Raw genomic sequence first — 16879 nt, 5'->3', positions numbered from 1 at the left:
AAAAAAAAGTGGGGGGGGGGGGGGGGGGGGGGGGGGGGGGGGGGGAACTTACATGTTGCAGAAGTAGGGAGTTGGCAGAGATAAGGGAGAAGCCATTGGAGAAGAAGAGAGAAACCCAGAAAAGGAGAACAGGAGTAGGTGGAGAAGGGGAAATATATTGAAAGAAGTTGGAGCGAAGGCAACGAGGTCAAGAGATCAAGTTGGAGAGTTTAATATATAAAAATGGTGTCTTTAAGGTTGTTTTACAATGTTGGAATCTAGGAAGTTGCTCCCTCCAGCAAATTGTTACCAAGTTTCTTATCTTTTCCAGCCTTAAGTGCACAAACAAACACATCACCAATACAACTATGAATTATATGAAGAAAATGCTAATCTGTGAGAGAGTAATGGATGGATGAAGATGGGAGTTAAGAATCAAACTCATACAATCTTGGCAGTCTAGTACAAAGCAACTATTTAAGTTTGCATTAACAACTTGAGTTGAAAGTTACATGTTCAGAGAGTACACAACTATGTTGGTGCTATATCTTCTTGATCACAGTAGTTGTTCCATTCATTGGATGTTACACCTAATCAAACCACAAAACTAGAAGGAATATCCTATACTGTGCACAGTGCAGGCTCGCTGCAGCCTGCAGGCATCTCGGGATTCTCCTCGCAGGAGATTTCCTGCATCACTTCTGGATCTTGAATTTCTGTGCAGCCCGCGGTGCTGCAAAAGGGAGATTCAGTTTAATCAGATTTCAGCATATTATAACAGCAGCAGTGCAGAAGATTGTAATATGACGGATTGGATTGGCGAGAGTTCGTTGCTATAAATGTTGGCAGGGAGTGTTGAGCATATAATATATAAACATAAATTCCAACTATCAGCTTAAGTTTTTAGTTGAGATGAAGCACATGCTTCAATTTGGTATCAGAGCAACCCCATGCCAAAGGTCATGGGTCCAGCACATGCTTCAATTGGGAGAAGGTGTGTCATTTGTGGTTGTTCTTTACAGCTGGAAAACAAGAAACGCGAGAGTTCCAGAATAGGGACATACCTAGACCAATGGCATCTGCACTTTTCATGATTCGTAATTTCTTGCAGGACTCGGTGAACATCCTGTGAGAATGACAAAAAGAGTTGTGAGTTTTACTGGGAGGGGGGTTTGTATAGGCGGAATGGTTAAGTACAATTAGGTGAGGGCTTACTCCCATGGGACATCACCAACAAGCATCCAGTCACCATCCTTGTCTTCGTAAGTTAGCACATACTCAGACCCACTTGTAAGATCAATTAAGTTGCTTTCATCGAGCTTCTTTTGTCCAGGGAATCCATCAGAACTGCATTGTCCTGTTTTGTAATCACCCAAGGAAAAAAGAAAAAGAAAAGCATTACCTTATGATGTTGACTGGTTTTTTAGATTATTAGTCCAAATTTGTAACAAATTATGTTCCCTGCTGTGTAAAAGGCCGGGGTGGAGAAACTCAATCGACACCAAAAACCTAACAGATATGCTTTCATGAATGGCAAAGTTCTTTTCCCCTTACATGGTGGGGAAAGAAGAAAGCATCTTCTTGAAAGATACTCGGTATGTTACTTTGCCAGTCCAGTTGCAAAGTAACACAGATTGAGAAATACAATATATACTGCACATATTGGTATACTAATGGAAGGAACGGGAGAGTGAGAGTTATACCAACTGTGAAACAGCCGAACATCTTCTGGAGAGCTGACGAGAGCTCCGAATAGTTAGCATAGCTTTTAAGATCAACCTTTCTTAGATATGGAGCTCCTTCCAAGCTAACTTTGACAAATATGCAACCAGGTCCCGGTTTCGCCTCAACATCACTGTTTTTCTTTACGAGGGTGTTCTTGCGAAATGATCTAACAGGTGGCCATCCAACTACTTGCGCCCTGTTACAGAACATAATGAATCAAATCTTACCATGAAGCATTATAACCTCCTCCTGTAACTTGAAACAAATTGCAGAAAGTCTAGAGTACACTTACAGCGGAGTCTAGACTAGAATAAAACTAACTACAAGCCTAGTTCATCAATTAAATTAGGGATTCAACAAGATGGCATAATATGATTGGAAAAGAACAAGCCTACATCTCTTCTAGAGACACTAAGATGCTGTGCTATTTTCTTGATCACTAAAAGGAAAGAACAATTAGTGGGACAGTGGATAAAAAGCAAAGCTCCATTCTTTATCTTATTTTTCAGCCACAAAACTATTCAGAAGTTCAGAACTCATAGCAAATAGTAAGAATACTTGGAAACAGATAAACAGTGAATAGTAAAAGAGACAGGAAACAAGAGAGCAGTAGTCCACAACATGTAACTAGAGAAGAACTTCATCAGGATAAACCTATTTAGGAAAAGAAAGACATTGCAAAAGAAGAAGAAAAGCTTACTTTGGGGCAGGAGCACCAACATTCTCATTTATAGGAGAGGGTTTCTTTTCCTCAGCAGGCTTTGGAGGTGGAGGAGCAACCTCTTTCATGGGAGGTCCAGGCAAGCATGTTTTGGTGTCCTTTGGGCCAGAATTCCCTCCTTTGAGAGAGAACAGAACTTCTGTCTTACCCCAATCAGATTCAGATCCACCATTCATGGACAAATCCCACTTCCCAGAACCATCAATAGCATCAGAGAAACCTCTCTTAGCTCCTGACACAAAGTTCTTCAGAGGGCTAAACCCCACATGACTTCTATCCTCCAAATCCTTCCCAAAAAGACAAACCCCAGCCCCTGCAGGTCCAGCCTTCCTCTCAGGGGACTCTGAACCAGGCAACCCTAGCCTCAACTCAGTCTCCTTGAGGTTAAGATCATTGCTTTCCTCAACCTCTGTACAGACAGTAGAGGAAGAACCAGAAGATGAGATCTTCTCAGAGCTTCTTTCCATGGAAGAAGCCTCTGATAGACCTATGTAATCATGTTCCAGTGGCACAGACATCAAATTGCTTCAAGAGAACAACAGGTAATAATACTCAACCCAGCTTGCAGAGAGCCAAGCAAGATGTATTTGGATGAACAACACGAGAGAAGAAGAAAGGTGGAAAGAAAGCAGCTTTGCTTAAAACTTTGAAAGAAGAGTTATAGAGAGAGAGAGAGAAAAAGAGCCTGATTTCTTGGTCTTATGTTCTGAGTTCTCCCAACAAAAATAGCTGGTTTTCTTCATACAAAAAAAGAATCTTCTTTGGCCTTTCTGTAGCCTTTTCTTTTGTTCAATTATTGTATTATGCAATTTGCAACAAAGGGAAGCAAATTTTTGGGAGATTAAAGAATACAAACAGGAACAAAATTATTCCTCTAACTTATCGAAAACAGTAAACAAAATATATAAGACAGATTGCAAAACTTAACCTTAGGGGACAGACAACACGGGTAAACTCAAAATCACTGTTTGGCCTGCGGGAAATTTTCTTTTTCCTTTTTTTTTTTTTGAAAACAAATTTTCTTTTTCCTTAAAAGCACAAAACTTTTCATACTCCCTATTTATTTCAATCCAAAATTTATTAACAATAAGATCTGAATACAGATGTTAGACATTTACTTATTCTGCACAAGAGATCTTTTCATTTTAAAAAATTGTTTTTACACTGTCATTAATTAAATTCAATTTGTGATTTTTCTTTTCAAGTTTTACCCATGTGATTAATTAAACTGTTCATGCAAACGCCGATCGAGAAATTTGTCAACTTCTATAGGTTAGTAAGTTGTAACCAACCCGGCATTATCTACCGACAAGTCAGTGTCGTATACTCCGGCAAAGCTTTCATTGCTGTTTTATTTTTAGAAAATATTTTCTTTTCAGATTCTTTTTCTTTACTCGGTTGTTTTGGTAGTAAAACGAGAGCTAACATGCGCCGGACCGGTCTAACGGGCACCTCAAATGGAATAAAAAATTCGCCGCACGGACTCGTAGATTGCAAGAAAATGACCGATCATGCAGCCTCAAAAATAGTTAAATGCTTCTCTCTTAGAACTAATCTTAATTTGGTTTGTTTAATGAAATATCTTACGGTCTCAGATTTAAAAGTGAAATAGTTTATATTGTTATATGGAGTAATAAATTAGATCGTAATAAGGATTTAGAATTATATTATTGAATAACGGGTTAAAATGTGAAAATATTTTAATTATATAAGTAATCGATCAACTTCTCTTTTTTTTCCTTCAAATTCTCTTTTTTACATGAGTTAAAAAAAATTTGTAAAAAATTTAAACTAATGAGGTTGCTCCAAAGCTAACAGGCGCCATGGAGGATGAATCTCCGAGGAATTTATCCAGTCATACACGAAAGCAGGAAATTACTGGTTGCGTGAACAGAGTTTGAAGAGGACATTGAGGAAACAAAACCCTAGGAAACTACTATACAGAAGATCTGCTAACGCTGACAAAAAGCTGAAACGTAGAACAATCAAAACAGAGCATTGTAAACATAAATAAAATTGTCGCCATGAAAGGGGTTTGGCTTCTGTTTCGTTGCTGAAACAAGTCAGTAATTTTTCCTCTTTTCCTGTTTTATGGAGTTTTGGTTTATTTTAGATTTCTTCTTTTTTTTTTTTTTTTTTTTGGATTATACGGAGGGATAATCCCAAAACAAGAGAACTTAGTATACTCTAACACCACAACGCACACTAGGGATGCTCAGCGTGTCTTCCTCTATATTTCTCAAAATAACAGCAGGAGGTTCTCTTAAGCAGCTCCATCTATCTTCCCTTTGGCACGCAAGCTTGGCCAGATTATCCGCTATGTGATTTTGTTCTCGAACTTATAACCTTTTTTCTTTCCAAAAAAAAAAAAAACTTATAACCTTTTTTCTGTTAACCATTTTGCTTATAATTTGTTCGAACCATTTTATTACTACAAAGTAATTAATATATTATGGAGCAAATTAAGCCAAATTGGTCTTGTAATTGATTTTGTAATATTAAGGTTTAAAATGTTGTTTTTTGTGAGAGTTGTCTATTTGATGTATTTGACAATATATATTCAATATGTAACATATGTTATTCAGTTTAATTTTATACATATTGCAGTTTCATTCAATACAATTAAATTATCATTTCCTTTCAATTATATTTTCATTTGATAATATAAATACAATATACAACACAATTTTATTTTAAATACACTATATTTTCATTTTATTATAAACACACAAAAAATACAAAAGTTATTAAAATATAACTATTGTCATTTCTGTATTTAAAGAAACCACGTTATTTTCAAACCAGGGTCACAGTCTAACAACTGGGTCAATTTTAGCGGGGCAATCTGTCCGGGTTCCTCTTCGATGGGTAGGCCCACGCATTACGAAAACTCTTTACGAGTGCCTTCATCTTCATCTTCTCCAATCCCTCCTCCCAATCTAGGCATTCCACGTGGCAGGAATGGATCCCACCTGCTGCCCACCATTGCTACAGTGCATACGTACAAGTTGGTAATGCTATAATATACCCCCCACTGCCACTCATATACTACCACATGACTCATTCCTGTTTTTGGACATCCCATTCACAAATTCTTCATGTCGTGGAATTGGGCGACATTTTATCTTCATTTTTCTTAGCTTTGGTCCTTCTAAAGTTGATGCTTATCCACGCCTATTATATTCGCCGCTCCAATCATTACTTCATTAGTTTGCACTTTGCACAAATTTTATTTTGGGATATACATGCCACTCTCTCCATTCTCCCAAATTTGATCCTACATAGATGCAACATATTAATAATATAAATGTTAAATAGCCCATCAAATTATTCACAAAATTATAATTTGGTCATACAATTTTTAAAAATTATAATTGAGTTATTAAACAAGTTAAAAATGTGTAATTAAACTAAAATTAGGTATACTTATGTTTGACTGGTTGTAGACTAATCGTGGCAGTTAATTTTTTTTTAAAAATTAAATTTTAATTTTATTTACGAATAATGTTTAAATAAGCCATTGGACTGCACGCTATAATGCAATTAAAAAAAATCTACAATTGAATCCATAAACTAACTCATTTAATGCAATTCGTCCAATTTGCGGGTTTCTACTACCTAAGCGGACAAGCAATGAAAACGAAGACAATGACAAACTTATCCAAAAGTGAATTAACAAAATTTAAAGTAATTCAAACTAAAAGTAGTATATACTACATAATATCGATCATACCAACTACAATAAGTATTTAGATATATTTTTTTTAAAGTGCAAACATTGATTTTAATGTCAACTATAATGAACTTTTCCTATATAATATTGCATTAAAATACTTTGACTTATTTATTTAACTACAAACATTTGACATTAAATTAGCCTTGTAATTCACGTATAAAACTAGTAATCTTAACAATAGATATAGTCTACGGACCACGAATTAGCCTCCTTAATGGTTGACTTGCAATTAATTGTTAGCGACTTATGCTCGTCGACTTACTTAAGCGTATAACAACATTAGTTATTGAGTTTTACTATATGTACTCTTAAATTATACTTTCTCGCTTTTACTTCACAATGTAGCAAACAAATGATGAGATCATCATATGAGTTTCAGAAAAAAAAAAGTGTCTACATCAAAGATTTGTAAGAGATAGTAGAAGTTGATAGTAAGAAATGAGAGTTCCAGAAGTGTTCCTTAAGTAAATGCAGTGCTCATTCTGAAAGAAGCACTTCTGTCAATAGTTGGTCAAAAAATTAGATGACATGACAAATGTGATATAAATTATATATTCATGTACGGAATTAAAAAATGTAATAGTCAAGAAACAAATGTGATTTATTTATAATATTCAGAGGATAAAAAAGAAAAAAATTTCAAATTTTCTTAGTTAAAATACACCTACAATACTATTGATCTAAGTTGCCTTATTTGATACATTATTGCTTTGAATCAGGGAGTATTGTGTTTATTTAAATTATGTTTGGCTTTATTGTCAAAATGTCGATATGTCCGAGTGGTTAAGGAGACAGACTCGAAATCTGTTGGGCTTTGCCTGCGCAGGTTCGAATCCTGCTGTCGACGGTCAGTTTTTGCAATTCCTCATTTTCCCTCTTTTTCTTTTCTCCCCACTAAAAAGGGCGTTTCAGTAAATTCAGAATACAAACACACTTTATCCTCCTCCACGTCCTCTCTCGACGATATTGCAGTGTTCACTCATGGCAGCCTCGCTGGGCTCAAGTCTCAACTTCATCTCGTATCCACCGTCAACAACTGCCCGTCCGGCGAGCTCCGCCGCTTCTAGAAGCTACATTCCGGTGCGATGTGGCGCCGGGTCACGGAGCAACCGAGGGCCACTCTACAAAGGCCGAATTCTCAGCACAGAGGCGATCCAAGCCATCCAAGCTCTGAAGCGGGCGCAGAGAACGAACCCCTCGGAAATCGACTCCAGTATTTCTTCTACAATTTCCCGCCTCCTTAAGCCGGACCTACTCGCCGCCTACAAAGAGCTTCTCCGTCAAGAGCACTGCGATTTGGCTCTCAGAGTCTTCTCCTCCCTTCGACTGGAATACGACTCGCCGGACTTGAATCTGTACGCCGACATGGCCGCCACTTTGGCTAGGAACGGATTGACAGAAGAAATCGACCGTTTGATTTGCGATTTGGAAAATGAAGCTGCGATCCAGCTTGACGGTTCCAATTCCAAGGGGCTGATTAAGTTAGTGAAGGCGTTGATTGCAGCTGGGAGGGCGGAATCGACGGCTAGGGTTTACCGGCTGATGAAGAGGAGCGGAGCTGAAGTTGATGATTATCTGGCTATAGTGTTGAGTAAGGGATTGCGGCGGTTTGGGATGAAGGAGGAAGCTGATGAGGTTGAAATGGAATTACACAGGTTGTCTCGGGGCATTCTGGACAAACAACAAGTTTAGACATTACTGCAGTTTGCTTATAGAAGAAAACCAGAAATTAGTCTAATTGTGTAAACGCTTTTATATCAATTAAAGAACCAATTACTCTTCACTCTGAGAGTATTTTTTTAAAAGTCTTCGGTTGATTATTCTATAAGTGAAAGATGCTTGAGTTAATCCATACCGAGCATTACTCCATCTCTGCCAATCTCTCACTCCACCTCACCAGGTACTATTCCTCCTCTTCCATTTCTTCTGTTAATCTTTTTGTTCTCTGGTTTATTTATCATGTCTTTTTTTGTGCCTATTAAGGTAAGATTGACTATAAAGAGTAGGGATGTGCTTTTGAAGGACTAAAACAAAAACTAGGCATCAAGGAATTCAATTGTAGTTGTATCTTTTTCATGTTTGGACTGTGTGCAGAGTTCAACAATATTTTGGATTGGATGAAGAAGCAAAATGTAAAAGAGCCAATTACTAGACTTTATTATAGTACAAAGGTTGTGCTTTTTGCTCTCGGTTGAGAGTAGCATTTTTTCATACCATGTCATTTGTGCCGAACTTAATGCAATCTTCTTGACCAGGAACCTCATAAGTCATAATCAAATGATATTGAAAGGAAATAACTCATCTTTGCGGAAGCAGGGCAGTCTGAGTTATACGCTCTTTATGAACTTTGAAGTGCTATATCATCATGCTTGAACTAACTGCAAATTATGTGCACTTGACCACTTCACCATGTCAATCTTCATTTTTTCTCCCATCCAAAGTGTTTAAATTTGTTTATTATCAACTTGTGCGAAAGTTCTGTTCTTTCATTCCTAACTGCAGTTATGATTTTCTTTATGATGAATTCTTTCCCCTTAGTAGTCATCAATCCCAATTGCAATATCCAGAATTAATCAGGTTGACATAGTTAGGCTTGATATTGAAATGTCAGTCATGTTAAAGGAATAGTTGGTTATGGTCCTGTCTCTAATGAAGGTACTTATGACACTCTTTGCTTATTGATTGGATAAAGTATTGTCTCATGCAGTAGTGGAACTTAAGAAGTCTTCACTATGCTTTTAATTTGTTCTCTTTTTTCCTTTGTTGGCATTAGCCAGGAATGTTATTTCAATATGAGGCAGAATTTGATGTTTTCCTTGAGTTTCTCATCTGGTTCTTCACTTGTTCTCCATCTGGGTTGATAAGCCTACTTCTGGAAATGGTTTAATGAATTTGCGGTATAGAGATGATTAGATGAATGAAAAAGGTAAGAACTTCACAGAGTTCTCTACTTGACACTGTTTATGGTAATACAAACTTAGTATCTTTAATTATTTATGTGAGATACCTCTGGTAAGGTATGTTTTAATTGCAGTAATAGTCCTGTTATACTGATTCAGACACAGCGTATATGTTTCTGGTGACAATTATATATAATTCAGGCATTCTCTCCTCTAAAGACTATTTTGGCATTCAGGAAATGTCACTCTTGATCTCATCCTATATAAAGACTTTCTCGATCCATTCTCTCAAAGGAGAAATCTTCAAATTCTGCAGTTGACGAGGCTGTATGGCCCATCTGTCTGGCAGTCCAAGAATTCCATTTGTAGCTATGCTTTGTCAGTATAGATACACATCATATTTATTTATCATGTCAGCTATCTTTTTTTTTTTTTTGGTAAATGTCCATATAGCATTGCATAGAAGAATTTCATTTAAATTTAAAGAAAAAAAAATCTAGGCCATAATAGGTTCAAATTGTAAATTACTTCTGGAGACTGTTGATAAATGTGAAACTGAATGGGAAGGAAAACTAAATAAAAGATTTGATAAAGACTTCCATTATGAGCTTCTTCTCATTTTTGGAGCTGTGATAAAGTTAGGTCAAGGACTGAGAATTTATTTCTCTTTTGCTTTGTCTAAAGGAAAATGGACACCTAATCCTCTGTATTTCATTTTACTTAATCAGATATGCATGTAATTTAGGTTGTTTCACTTAATTCAGTTAATTTTTATTGTCACAGACACTGTACTTGGCAGTTCCTGAGTATTCTTCTGTCTATTAACTTACATACTGGTTTGGGACCTGAGTTGAAACCTATTTGACATGCTTAATAATGTTGTTGACATCACATTTAGCTGATTCATATTCAAAACTATTTTTTCTGAGAGAATTGTGTCTGAACAGTTAGCGGGATTCAACCATTGACGGGTACCATCACTGCTGCCTTCAAACTCGATGCTCTGCTACTCGTGTCCTTGGAGTGGTGAGCCAGTTGCAGGGGCTTGCCAACAATCTTAGTCGCAAACAGTGAATGTTTGGAGGATGAATGAAAGGCGAGTTGAGGGTGAAGATACCATCTTGAAGTTGCCCAAAAGAAAAGGAAAAAAAAAAAACACCGCATTTCTCTCACAAATCGCAATCAAGAATTCAAGATTCTTTTTATAAAGCATCTCTTCCTCTTTACTGAACATTCATCTTTTGCAAACTTTACATGCACTGTTGGATGTAGCTTTATCTTTAGATGTCATTCATCTATTTTTTCGACTTTTCTCAGATATTATAGAAGTCAATTGATATTTGATACCACTATTCTGGTCCAATATAATTCATACCTCCAAGTGGTCCTCCCTTTGTTTTTTGTTTGATTGTAGCTAAGGATCCTTTGAGGAATATGATGAAGAGATGTGCGTGTTATACTCTCTTTCCTAGCTGCACTTTTTCATTTTCACAAAAATCACCACTCATTTTTGCTGCTTTTCTTCAACTCCAATTTTGTGATATCATATGCTATTGCCATCTTTACCATTACAACTATTTCTACTCCTACCAATGTTGATCAACATCAGAAATTCAAAAGGATTTGCTACTGCTATTAATGCTTATTAAACATATATAAGAAATTATTAAGCGTTTGTTATTGCTATCGATGTTGATATCAACATCATAAATGAAGGCTTTGTTACTATTATCGAGATTTCTAATGGTCATTCATTTATCTGGTGGACGGAAAGTTCACCACCATCATGGTGACGAAGTTCTATCCATCTATCTAGTGGACGAAAAGTTTGTCGGGTTGGTCAAATATGTTGAGCAGAGAGACGATGTCTTCTCCAAATCTCAATTTTTTTTTCCACCACATACTATATAGTGCAAGTGCAGAGTAGAGTGATGGGATACATAATAAACAATAAGAATGAAATAATGAATAATATAGTGAAGGTGCAGAAGGCATTGGTGTTTCGTACGCTCCGGAGGCAGAAGTCCCCACCAGCCTATTGTGCCCCACTTTAGATAAAGCTAAATTAAAGTTGGGAAAAATGTATAAAAATGAAAAAAATAATTAAAAAAAAGAAGAAAGAAAGAAGGGAAAGTGATGGAGGAAAAAACAGAAGAAAAAGATAATAAAAGCTTATAAAAATGAAGCCCGCAAGTAAGAAACACTACTAGTAGTGCATAGTTGAGAGGGACATAAAAATTGTACTATTATTGTTTCTGAGAAAAGCAAACACTGGGATCCTATGAAAGCTTGGGGAAAGCCTCGTTTGGGTGCTCTTTCAGGGAAAGAAGTAAACAAAGTGGTTTAATTTGTAGCTGAAAGAGCAAAAAGCTTAAAAGAGGAGGAGAAAAAGGGTTTTGTTTCTTGTGTGTATTTAATTTCATGCCATATTTTGGATTCTGGAAAGTGCTTCAATTCATTCTCTAGAGATATATGATGATATGATGACAACAACGATGATATGATGGCCGGAAACCCTACTAACTGGTGGACCATCATGGCAAATGCCGGCACGGTGCATTCTTCCTCCTCTCCCTCTTATCAGCTCTCGCCGTCGCCGTCGTCGTCCCACCATTTCTATGCAACTTCCGATTCCATGCCGGAAAATCCAGCCCAGGATTTTCCACGATCATGGAGCCAACTCCTCCTGTAACTCTCTTTCTCTCTCTCTCTGCCTCTTTTTCAGAAATTAAGCCCTAGTTGTCTGTGTAGCTTTACTTTGAAGTTCACACACAGTACAGTGAGTATTGGAAACCGACAAGCTCAACAGTTTATCTCAAAAGAAACGCTGAACAAAGATTAAGGGTTTTTAATTTAGTTTAATACAATGTTATGCTGAGATTATATATATTGGCATTGAAATTAGAAGTTTATTAATTCCGTTTATCCAGCTAGGACGCTAGGTTTCACCTGCCTGCATACATTAATTTACTGTAGGTATATATAGGGCGGTACGGTAGCTACTATGAATATTGAATGTATGTATGTGTGTTATTAAAGGAATGAAGAAATTGATGTTTTTTGGTTTGATGTTTGTGTTTTTGTGCATCCATGAAGGGGCGGTGGTGCTGAAAACGAAAAGTTTGGTATGAGTCCTTTTCAGTACAAGAAAATGGTGCAGGAGACTAATTGGGAAGATCAAATCAATGGGAATAATAACAATAACCTATCATCATCATCTTCAACAGCTACTGGTGTTGATGTAATTAAGCAAGAAGATCATTTCACTCAAATCGGACACCTGTACGGACACCATCCTCCTCCTCTTCCTCTCAACGATCATCATCACCAGTATTTCCAAGAATTTGCTTCTTCTTCGCCGCGCTCTTGCGTCACCACGGCGTTCAGGGACGGCGGCAACAATAACAACAATGTTCTCTTCTTCTCCGGTAACCGCAGTTGCCCTAAGCCGCCGGAGGTCGTCAATACTCACCATTCCTCCCAGGTAATCTAAAATTAATTAAGAAAAATTCAAATGGATTTAATTTGACAAAAATCTTCTTCTTTATATTTACAACAGACATATTCAACTCATACAAAACACATTATGAATTTCAATTCTAGGTCGGGTTTATTTCAGTCCATTCTGTACCAAAACAATCATGCATATTGTTTAGATTGTATGTAATATTGTCCTAATAGTACGTGATGTAACCAGAAATACAAAACGCACGCTAATGTTAATGTATTTTTTTTTAATCACAAACCTTAAACAATTAATGGTTTTAATGTCATACGGTATGATATTATTGTAAATTTAAAAAATAAAATATCCAAATTATTAATTCAATTTCAATTTGGTAAAGAATCAATATTTACTATTTTACTAGTGGATTTGTTTTATTTTTTATTTTTTTACTACATAGGCATTGTAGATTTTTGAAATTATTATTTTTGGCTTAGCTAGTCTTTGATGGTTTGGAAATTTATATTTTGAATAAAACGAGGTTTTGACTTTCTATAAAGAAAAAAAAATTATAGTACGTACCATATTATGATTGTTGTTTGAAAATGAAGGAGGAATGTATGGTATGTTTTGGTTTGACAGTGTAACAGCACAAGCACTAGTAGTGGAGGGGCAGCCAAGAAGGCTAGGGTTCATCAATCTTCAACTCAACCATCTCTAAAGGTTTTACCATCTCCGATCCATCTATCTCTAAATTTTTATTTTAATTTGTGTCCATTTTACGTGTTCAATTTGTGTTTGCTCGATCTAGCTGTACATATATATATATATATATATATATCTGCATGTTCACATTAAAGGGACACTTACTGAAAATGGTGGAGTAGTATATATGTTGCGTATCAATTATATTTATGAAGGAATTTTAATTTTATGGTGATGACGGTTATGGCGTAAAAGATAGTTGTAGCACATATTTATATTATTAGTAAGGGATGGGAGGAATGAATAAGGTATAATTTGATGAATTACAAAATTATATGGAATTTAGGTAATTATATTGAACTGAATTGAATTGAAGCAGGTGAGGAAAGAGAAGCTTGGGGATAGAATAACAGCTCTTCACCAACTTGTTTCCCCATTTGGAAAGGTGAATTTACCTTCCTATTTTCTTCTTTTAGTGCCTGCAGCCTGGCAGTTTGCCTATTCATTGCTCACCCCGCGCATAAATTCTACATACTCCATCTCATCAACTAATTAATACATGAGGAAAAAAAAAGCCTAGAAAGATGTAGTTGAATGCGCATAGCAAGATTCTTGTACTAAAATGTTACGAATTTAATTTTAATTTTGTCAACATTATTCTCTTGATTGATCGAGTATGTCATATCAGGTTATCATGATACGATTTACCTCGTTCACTTATGTGGGTTATATGAGAGTGAACAGTATGATAATATCAAGATGATAGAGTTAGAGATGAAAGGGCATATATATATATATATATATATATAAATTAAAGGTTTATAATATATTAATATTATAAATAAGAAACCGATGGATGAAAATTCCTTTTGCTTTAACTTTAGTAATCCGCACAAAGTCAGAAACGTAACCCATCAAATGCTGTCTGCTTGCTGCTTCAAAGTTGAAAGAAATGAAATGAAAAAAATGAAGAAATATAAAGAAAGAAAGAAGAGAGTTTAGGTGATGAACATTACATTCATGACTTTGAGGGCAATGGCATGTTTGATGTTTCTCTTTTGCAGACTGACACGGCCTCCGTCTTGTCAGAAGCTATTGGCTACATCAGATTCCTCCACACTCAAATTCAGGTCTCATCTCCATTTTCTTCCATTTCTTATTAATTAATTATTTCCCATTTTATTTCTCATAATCAAAACCTTATTCCCTGACCATTTCAGAAAATAATAATTATTTTCTTTTAAAAAGAAAATTTGTTCTTCTTTATTTAAAGCAGCAGAGCTGTGACTGTTATGCAGGCATTAAGCTCCCCATACTTGGGCAATGCATCAGCAGGAAGCATGGCTCACACTCACCAACAATCTGTAAGTTTTTTTATTTTTTATTTTTTATTTAATAATAATAATACTAATTTCATTCTGCACTTTTCACACTTTCCAATGCAGCACCAAAGATTCATTTTCACTAAGCTAGTTTTAAGGAATAATGGGCGGCTATGATAATACACTCATAATAATCATATCATATCTGGTTTCTTATATATGGTGGGAATATAATCAATATATAAGGGTATATTCTTAAAGCTAGTCACTTACTTTTTAATGATGTTGGGGATACCCACACTTGAATTTAGCTACCTTTTCCTTTAAGGTTGACCCTTAAAATTTAAAAATCAAACAGTGAATTAAAATCGAGCAAAAATTAATTCTTAAGAAATAAAATTAGTCGATATGATCTTATGCTTCGAAAGAAGTGGCCAAATGGGTTAAGTATAATTCTCGCACATTCAACACTTTCTTAGTCAAATTTGTCACACAGACAGTCTGTTGTATAGTTACCGGTTTTTCTTGTGAAATGTGAAGTGTGTGGATTGATACACGTGCGCATGAGTAATAATAGCATTAGAGTAATTGGTTAATAATTATATGGTGAGTAGAAGAAAAAGCATAGTTTAATTTTGGAATAGTCACCCAACCCAACTTGCTTTATTGGATCCCTCAATCCCCTAAAGTAACACTATGATATATGAGTATGATGATGATGCCACCTTTGCTTTGCACGCATTTTGTACAGCGCACACACATGCCATATTCACCAAACTTGCTTCTTTGGACTAATAATTTATACCATCTTCTTTGGTGGGCAGCACTTATATATTCTTCTAATACCATATTAAACTATAACCCTCTTTGCTTAGTGTTGATATAGTTAGCTTATCAGTTGATTTTGACTTATTTGACAATTATTGACTGTTTGGTTTGGTTAAACAGTCAATATGAATGTTTGATTAATTAATTTTTTATAACAACTTATTGGTCTAAAATGTTGAAATTCAAAAAGCTGTTCAAAGCAGTTTTTCAATATCAATTTTTTGAGAGTCATTTTGCATGTAATCAACTATCAGCTAACAACTAATTTACCAAACATCTTTCTACAATCAGCTAATTTACAGTGAAATGGCATGCAGGAAGAGGAAAACGGAGGAAGGGATTTGAGGAGTAGAGGGTTGTGCTTGGTTCCATTGTCATGCACTCAACATGTGGGTGTGGGAAGCGACTCCATTAATGGAGGAGGAGGAGCTGATTACTGGGCTCCGGCTCTCGGCGGAGGCTTTTAACATCATTTGATCTTATCCATCCATCACTCTAATTATATTGCATGCATGCATCAACTGCAGCTACGTACCAGCTCGTCCCCATCATCATCAGATCATCATACATATATATATATATATATATATCATTTGATGGATATAATGATGATCATTATATCATTACATTATTAATTAATCTTGCTTAGCTTATCAATTCTCTGCTTAATCAGTTAGTTGATTAACAGTGTTTTTGGAAAAGTTTACATATGGAAAAGAAAAAAAAAAGGTAATAATTGGAGACACAGTACTACAGCTGTGGGCAGTGGTCTGATCAATCTCTTGTCTTTCATCATTCTTAAGAATTATATCATGAAAATGAAAATGGTCAAACCCACTTTTTGGGTGATGTTTTCGCAATCCTTACGCGATGTGCACATCATACTACATATATATGAGTATTTAATAGCTACCAATAACACCCAAAAATTATTTAAAAAAAAAAATCTTTTTATACATACTCTACACTGCCTGAGCCGATAATCAATAATACCCCTAATTGATAGTTATATGCTCAACACGTCCTTTCATGCGTGTGACGGTGTGAGTTTGTTATCTTTGACGGGCACCAAGCAATTAACATAGGTGATGACTCTAATACTTAATTGAAGTGTATGTTCATTTCAATTAAAACCTAAGTTGTTAGTTGGATTGCGTATTTATGTTTATGTATTATATAGTATGCTCAACAAATAGTATTAGGTATAACTAAATGTATTACATCTAGCTAATTACATTATACTATATATTAATTATTAGCATTGATATTAATAGTACATGATGCAATTACAAATGATATATATTATACCAAATAATATTAACAAGAGTGTTGATCAATACCATAAAAGATACCTATATATATAGGTACATATATATACACCTACAAGCTAAGTCAAGCACTTTGTTAATACAATGATTAAAAAGGGTGGTCATTATTCCACTTTGGAGTTCCACTAAGAAAAGATGATATGCTATGATTAAAAGAGCAGGGTTCGTTCGTTCAAGATGCTAGACAATA

At 35.6% G+C, this 16879-nt stretch overlaps 4 protein-coding genes and 1 non-coding gene across 5 annotated transcripts in view; 3 read left to right on the top strand and 2 right to left on the bottom strand.

The window, feature by feature from the left end:
• The window catches only part of LOC116010484, a 5665-nt gene extending 5397 nt beyond the window's left edge, over positions 1 to 268 (bottom strand). Inside the window, exon 1 of the mRNA XM_031249911.1 lies at positions 53 to 268. Within this exon, the coding sequence (XP_031105771.1) occupies positions 53 to 96 (44 nt within the window). The 5' untranslated portion in view covers positions 97 to 268. The remainder of the gene's footprint in view (positions 1 to 52) is intronic.
• A 171-nt stretch (positions 269 to 439) lies between these two features.
• LOC116010485 (auxin-responsive protein IAA27-like) lies at positions 440 to 3170 on the bottom strand. Its single transcript, XM_031249914.1, has 5 exons — positions 2405 to 3170; positions 1683 to 1900; positions 1195 to 1336; positions 1044 to 1105; positions 440 to 712 (listed from the first exon to the last, which is right to left on the bottom strand). The coding sequence occupies exons 1-5, from the start codon at positions 2941 to 2943 to the stop codon at positions 675 to 677; spliced, it is 999 nt and encodes a 332-aa protein (XP_031105774.1). The 5' UTR covers positions 2944 to 3170; the 3' UTR covers positions 440 to 674.
• Positions 3171 to 6926: 3756 nt separating this feature from the next.
• TRNAS-CGA lies at positions 6927 to 7008 on the top strand. Its single transcript has one exon. It is a non-coding gene; the product is annotated as a tRNA-Ser (tRNA).
• Positions 7009 to 7101: 93 nt separating this feature from the next.
• LOC116010528 (protein THYLAKOID ASSEMBLY 8, chloroplastic) lies at positions 7102 to 8292 on the top strand. The gene is made up of 2 exons (XM_031249978.1): positions 7102 to 8061; positions 8145 to 8292. Exon 1 carries the CDS (start codon positions 7143 to 7145, stop codon positions 7851 to 7853), a length of 711 nt encoding a protein of 236 aa, XP_031105838.1. The 5' UTR covers positions 7102 to 7142; the 3' UTR covers positions 7854 to 8061; positions 8145 to 8292.
• A 2916-nt stretch (positions 8293 to 11208) lies between these two features.
• LOC116006349 (transcription factor bHLH68-like) lies at positions 11209 to 16221 on the top strand. The gene is made up of 7 exons (XM_031246686.1): positions 11209 to 11749; positions 12158 to 12545; positions 13149 to 13229; positions 13591 to 13656; positions 14276 to 14341; positions 14510 to 14575; positions 15679 to 16221. The coding sequence occupies exons 1-7, from the start codon at positions 11562 to 11564 to the stop codon at positions 15826 to 15828; spliced, it is 1005 nt and encodes a 334-aa protein (XP_031102546.1). The 5' UTR covers positions 11209 to 11561; the 3' UTR covers positions 15829 to 16221.
• The last annotated feature ends 658 nt before the right edge of the window (positions 16222 to 16879 follow it).

This window comes from Ipomoea triloba, chromosome 2 (genome assembly GCF_003576645.1).
Source record: "Ipomoea triloba cultivar NCNSP0323 chromosome 2, ASM357664v1".
Taxonomy (NCBI): domain Eukaryota; kingdom Viridiplantae; phylum Streptophyta; class Magnoliopsida; order Solanales; family Convolvulaceae; genus Ipomoea; species Ipomoea triloba.
Note: the sequence above shows the minus strand (reverse complement) of the source record. Positions and strands in the feature narration are given on the sequence as shown.

What these genes read in the sequence shown, in the direction of transcription:
- LOC116010485 (XM_031249914.1), bottom strand. Translation starts at nt 2,943, where the DNA reads ATGTCTGTGCCACTGGAACATGATTACATAGGTCTATCAGAGGCTTCT. An exon ending in GTTGGTGATGTCCCATGGGA is followed by an intron (nt 1,106 to 1,194) that starts GTAAGCCCTCAC and finishes TCATTCTCACAG; the next exon opens with GATGTTCACCGAGTCCTGCA. An exon ending in TGCAGATGCCATTGGTCTAG is followed by an intron (nt 713 to 1,043) that starts GTATGTCCCTAT and finishes TCCCTTTTGCAG; the next exon opens with CACCGCGGGCTGCACAGAAA.
- LOC116010528 (XM_031249978.1), top strand. Translation starts at nt 7,143, where the DNA reads ATGGCAGCCTCGCTGGGCTCAAGTCTCAACTTCATCTCGTATCCACCG.
- LOC116006349 (XM_031246686.1), top strand. Translation starts at nt 11,562, where the DNA reads ATGATGGCCGGAAACCCTACTAACTGGTGGACCATCATGGCAAATGCC. An exon ending in CAACTCAACCATCTCTAAAG is followed by an intron (nt 13,230 to 13,590) that starts GTTTTACCATCT and finishes GAATTGAAGCAG; the next exon opens with GTGAGGAAAGAGAAGCTTGG. An exon ending in CTCACACTCACCAACAATCT is followed by an intron (nt 14,576 to 15,678) that starts GTAAGTTTTTTT and finishes AATGGCATGCAG; the next exon opens with GAAGAGGAAAACGGAGGAAG.